This window comes from Sinocyclocheilus grahami, unplaced genomic scaffold (genome assembly GCF_001515645.1).
Source record: "Sinocyclocheilus grahami isolate Dianchi unplaced genomic scaffold, SAMN03320097.WGS_v1.1 scaffold462.1, whole genome shotgun sequence".
Lineage (NCBI taxonomy): Eukaryota > Metazoa > Chordata > Actinopteri > Cypriniformes > Cyprinidae > Sinocyclocheilus > Sinocyclocheilus grahami.
In genome coordinates, this window is record NW_015505641.1 from 357053 (window position 1) to 362762 (window position 5710).

At 36.3% G+C, this 5710-nt stretch overlaps 2 protein-coding genes across 2 annotated transcripts in view; one reads left to right on the plus strand and one right to left on the minus strand.

Annotated features, from left to right (window-relative positions):
- LOC107552996 (elongator complex protein 5-like) overlaps positions 1-2402 on the minus strand; it is an 8953-nt gene extending 6551 nt beyond the window's left edge. The window contains exons 1-3 of the mRNA XM_016235061.1: positions 2132-2402; positions 1982-2042; positions 1807-1887 (exon numbers count right to left, since the gene is read on the minus strand). Of these exons, the coding sequence (XP_016090547.1) occupies positions 1807-1887; positions 1982-2042; positions 2132-2183 (194 nt within the window). The 5' untranslated portion in view covers positions 2184-2402. The remainder of the gene's footprint in view (positions 1-1806; positions 1888-1981; positions 2043-2131) is intronic.
- Positions 2403-4062: 1660 nt separating this feature from the next.
- Positions 4063-5710, plus strand: part of LOC107552998 (ataxin-1-like) — a 12103-nt gene continuing 10455 nt past the window's right edge. Inside the window, exon 1 of the mRNA XM_016235062.1 lies at positions 4063-4167. The gene's annotated coding sequence lies outside the window, so the exon portion shown is untranslated. The remainder of the gene's footprint in view (positions 4168-5710) is intronic.

Below are 5710 nucleotides of genomic sequence, written 5' to 3' on the forward strand. Positions count from 1 at the left end.
GAGCATGATTGCTTTGGCTTGTGCTCAATTAGGCTTACACCAATCAGCTCATTGCTGGTTAATGGGTGACACCATTTAAACACATCATGTCTTTGCACACATTTCTCTTAGCCTACAGAGGCATCCACATGGCAGGTATTGTTCATCGTTACCGTAGGAGAAGGTACCGTCAAAGGGTGCATGCTGAGCATGCCAAACCACTCGAGCAATACACATCAGAAGAACTGTATGCACGTTTTCGCATTGGGAGAGATGACATTAAGTACATTGCAGATCTTGTCAGGCCAACACTCCAACACCAAACCAAAAGGAGTCATGCTTTATCTGTGGAGGAACAGTGCTTAATCGCTCTGCGCTTTTACGCATGTGGGACTTTCTACCAAGTAATTGGTGACAATATGGGAGTGAGAAAAGCAACCGTGAGTAATGTGGTGAAGGCTATGTCAGTAGCACTGGGCAGTCTGATCAATCAATTTGTTTCCTTTCCCAAGGATGACCAGACAGCTCAGACTAAGCACAAGTTTTTTCAAATGGGGAACATGCCTAGCACTATTGGTGCTATTGATTGTACTCATGTGCATATCCAAGCACCTTGTGAAAGGGAGTGGGAGTATGTCAATCGAAAGGGGAGGCACCGCATCAACATCCAACTTGTGGGCAACGCCGACCTCATAATAACCAACTGTGCTGTGAAATGGCCAGGGTCTGTTCATGATGCACGTATTCTAAGAGAACGCGCACTATACAGAGAGCTTCAATCCCACCGACCAAATGGCATAGTATTGGGAGACCGCGCGTATCCACTCCTACCATGGCTAATGACCCCTTTTCCAGTTTCAAACACACCTGAGCAGGCACGCTTCAACTCCTCGCATTGCAAAACAAGATGTGCCATTGAACGCTTAAATGGAGTCCAGAAGAGACGGTTTGTGTGTCTTAACTACTTGCGAGTACAACCCAAGGTGGCATGCAACCTAATCCTTGCCTGTATTGTTTTGCATAACATCTCCACCAGGCGTCATGTCCCTCTTGATGACAATTTTGATGGACCTGAGCCTGATGTAGAACCAGAACAGCCGCCAATGTTCTTACCTAATGACGGACACACTGGACATGCAATTGTGAGAAATTACTTTTAACTAGGCTACTGAATGACTGAGTATATTTGTTGTCATTGCCATTAATATAAAGTGAAATTATAGAGCTGTGAGCAACAGTGACATTTATTTGAGGGGTTTTTTGTTGTTTACCACATCTCATTAGATGTGTGTGTGTGTGTATATATATCATCAGTAAACATTGATTTTGTGATCATTCACTTAAAAAAAAAAACACATTTTATTTGGTTCGAAAAATCACAACTGAATCCACCCTAATCCTGTGTTGTTTTTTTGGGATCAAATAGATCCCTAACCGAGTTCCAAGTTTTGGCTAACCCAAAGGGCAGGTTTGATCCAGATCAAATGTAAAATCGGATTACATGCTCGGATCTTAGTTCGGAATCCCTCTTTTGCTTTTGAAAAACCCATTTCCAAGATTTGATCCGTGATCCGAAATCCCACTGGATTACTTTTGAACAACTGGGCCCTGATGTCCAATGTAAAACCAGTCCTGACGCAAAACCAGTAGTGCACTATAATATTTAACGTGCATTTTGAAGTGCATCCTAAATCGCAGACTGTCAGTTTAATTTAAATGTCATAGTCATACATGTGATGTTATGAGCATTCAGGTGTCCCCATAGTATCCATAAAAAAGCATGTCTCAATCACAAATCAAGAGTAGCCTATTTTGATCTGACCTCACCTCTGCACACAGCTGCTGTCCAAACCAGCACACACTTCTGTTTCAGGACTCTCAAACCCCAGCACATGGACGTCCTCGCCCCTTTCGAAGATTAAAACACAAATCAAACATCACACGAAGTGTAACAACATAATGAAAGTCAATTCAAACACCGCGGACGCAGACAGAAACTTGCCTCTTCAATGCTGCATTAATAAAACACCCGAGGAGTCCGCGCCCGGAGCACTGCACGGTATCTGAAAACATGTCATGAACACATGCAGCGCTGGAGAAAGGTACAGATGCGGTTTTTGAGTTATTGATGAGACTCACGAGATGATGCTACCTTCAATGAGTATGAATCCTCCTCCAGCCTGCATCACATCCAGCAGCAGCATGACTCAAATCAGCTCACTTCAAGAAGTGCAACGTGATGAAACATGATGAAATATGACAGACCCGAAATGCCTGGCTATGTATAAGAGTTATGGTATATTTCACGATCAACACGAGTTTGATTACAGTGAATACTCAATTTCCCAAAAGCACCGCGGCCATTAGAACAGCGGACTGCGTTCTTCTTCTTCTTCTTCTTCTTCTTCTTGATGGTATGGCTGTTTGCAAACTGTTTGCAATGCATCACCGCCACCTATTGTGCTGTAGTATGAACAGATGTTAGGTTCTGTTGTATTAAATTATATTACATTATGTTATATTATATTGTTACATGTTATGTTATGTTGTATTATATTATATTATATTGTTACATGTTATGTTATGTTAGGTTCTGTTAGGTTAGGTTAGGTTATGTTGTATTAAATTATATTACATTATGTTATATTATATTGTTACATGTTATGTTATGTTATATTATATTACATTATGTTATATTATATTATATTACATTATCCAAATAATCTGAGTTAAATCAAACTTGGCTGCAGTTTTTGAAGAAGTGTTGATTGTTGTTATCCAACATAAGGGTTTTCTAATCAGGGTCAGGGTTGGAGTTAGTTTAGAGAGAAAAAAATTTAAAAACGTAAAAACTAATATTTTTTATAAATATGATTAAATAAAATAAATACATAAATTGTGAATAACAAAGTATAATAATATAAGAGTAAAATAAAGAAATTAATAAATAATAAAAAGTGTATTAAAAAAATAAAAATAATAGATTTAGGAAACAAACAGTATAGCAGTACAATATTATAATGAGTAGAACAAAGTAATATTGCAATGTAACAGAAACAAAACATTTTCCAAATATGATTTTACACATATTTATAAAATCATTTTCACCCTTAAATTGGGTCTTTACACAACAGTACCTGTACATACAAAACTGTCTATTGTAATATACCTGCACTGTCAAACTGTCAATTTATATAGTTTTATTCCTTATTTATCTGTGTTTTTTGTTCTGTCACTGTCATTCTGTTACACTGCGGAAGCTTCTGTCACAAAAAACTAATTCCTCGTATGTGTAAACATACCTGGCAATAAAGCTGATTCTGATTCTAAAATATATAGATGCTGTTTTAGTATTTGGGGAGCCTGTGGCATCTAAAAGACTGAAACCCCTTGCTTAACTCATTTGATCCCTTAACCATGATCCCTGTTGTTTTTAGCCTCTAAGTCTGAACATCTCGGGGAAAAGCAAGGATATTTTTATCTTAAAGGCAGTAAAGCCTTTTAAATGGCTGTCTCCTCGAGGCCCAACATAGTGACAGCGCAACATCGCCCTCTATCGATTTCATACAGAACACGGGAGGAAACCAAACAAACAAACAAACAAAAAAAAAAAATAGTAGTGAAATAATTAAAAATGAACTCCTGTTCACTGAGTTTTGAAAAAAGCTAAATAACTCAAATATGACCGGTTTCCATGTAAAATAAATATATAACACAACGTACTAATAAATTAATGTATATTATATAATATATCACACATAACATACATGTCATAAAACCCAGTAAAAACAATAAACAGACCATCCCTAAAAATCAACGAGATGTTTTTTTTTTTAATTTTTAAATTTTTTTTATTAATGAAAATAGAACAAATAACAAACAGAGCATAGCATAAGACAGCCAGTGCTATACAAAGTGTGATATTAATTAGTAACGGGCACTGAAAATAATGTCATAATATTTTAAACATGTTAATGACTTTCTGTTTTTTAACCATTTCTCAACGAGATGTTTCTGCAGAAGTGAACGGGGACTCCGTGACGTCATCAGCGCGCGACGCTGGGCTTCAGTCTGCTGGCCTCCCGGAATGGGCAGATTTCGCCAGCCCGTGTTTAACCACTGATTTATAGCACGACCTGCACCGAGAGTCTGTATTTTAGCACGTCGCCTACACGATGCCATGCGGAGGTGAGTGTTTTCGTCGCGGGCCGGTCGGAGAAGCGGCTGTTTGTGTCTGTGGGAAGAGCGATTAGCCCGCTAGCGTAAATCCCAGCCCCTCGTTTACTCCCGCTTTAGCTTCAAACGCTTTGACTGACAAAATGAGGTTTAACGGACTACAACGAACGCACAAACCTCTTTTCTACAAACGCAGGGTTGTGTTCCCCGTGTGAGGTGTCTGGCTAGCGAGGTTACAGGCTTTAATAGCAGCTGGCTAACGCTCGAGTCCTCATGAAAACATGACTAACTAGTGTCTCTGCTTGTGCCACGATTCACTTCAGCGCGATGTCAGTACACCCGAAACACCTACATCTGCTTTATTGTGTTTTTAAACATGTCTCATCAGTGCTCGTTAATGCTTTTCGCGTTTCTGTGTCAGTTTAATAGCGTCAGGGCAAGGGCGAAGTTTCCGTTTCGTAGAAACTTGTCGTTTTTGCATGCTCTTCAGTGCCTTCTGTTTGTTCTGAAACTGGCCATTTAAACAGAGGAGTAGTATATTTAGCAGCTGGGAGGTTCAGTTTGGTCCCCCTGGCGTGTAGTGTCAGAAATCTGCTTTTACTGCGAGGCAAGTTTAAGACATTTTAGGGGGGTATATTTTGTCTAATCGTATCAAAACAAAGTCTGTCGTGTATTTATGCGATACTTTAAATCAAAGCTGCACTAAACCCGTCAATAGATATGCTTAGATTGAAATGTACCACATTTTAGATATGCTTAGATTGAAATATACCAAAATTTTGATTGAAATAAATAACATTTTTAGATATGCTTAGATTGAAATATATCAAATTTTTGATTGAAATATATAACATTTTTAGATATGCTTAGATTGAAATATATAACATTTTTGATTGAAATATATCAAATTTTTGATTGAAATATGCCAAAATTTAGATTGAAATATACCAAAATGCTTAGATTGAAATATATAACATTTTTAGATATGCTTAGATTGAAATATATAACATTTTTGATTGAAATATATCAAATTTTTGATTGAAATATGCCAAAATTTAGATTGAAATATACCAAAATGCTTAGATTGAAATATATAACATTTTTAGATATGCTTAGATTGAAATATACCAAAATGTAGATATGCTTAGTTTGAAATATGTAAATTTTTTTAGATATGCTTAGATTAAAATATACCAAATTTTAGATTGAAATATACCAAATTTTAGATTGAAATATGCCAAATTTTAGATTGAAATATGCCAAAATGCTTAGATTGAAATATATAACATTTTTAGATATGCTTAGATTGAAATATACCAAAATTTAGATTGAAAATTTCCAAATTTCTTGATTGAAATATATAACATTTTTAGATATGCTTAGATTGAAATATACCAAAATTTAGATTGAAATATACCAAAATGCTTGATTGAAATATATAACATTTTTAGATATGCTTAGATTGAAATATACCAAAATGCTTAGATTGAAATATATAAAATTTTTAGATATGCTTAGATTGAAATATACCAAAATGCTTAGATTGAAATATATA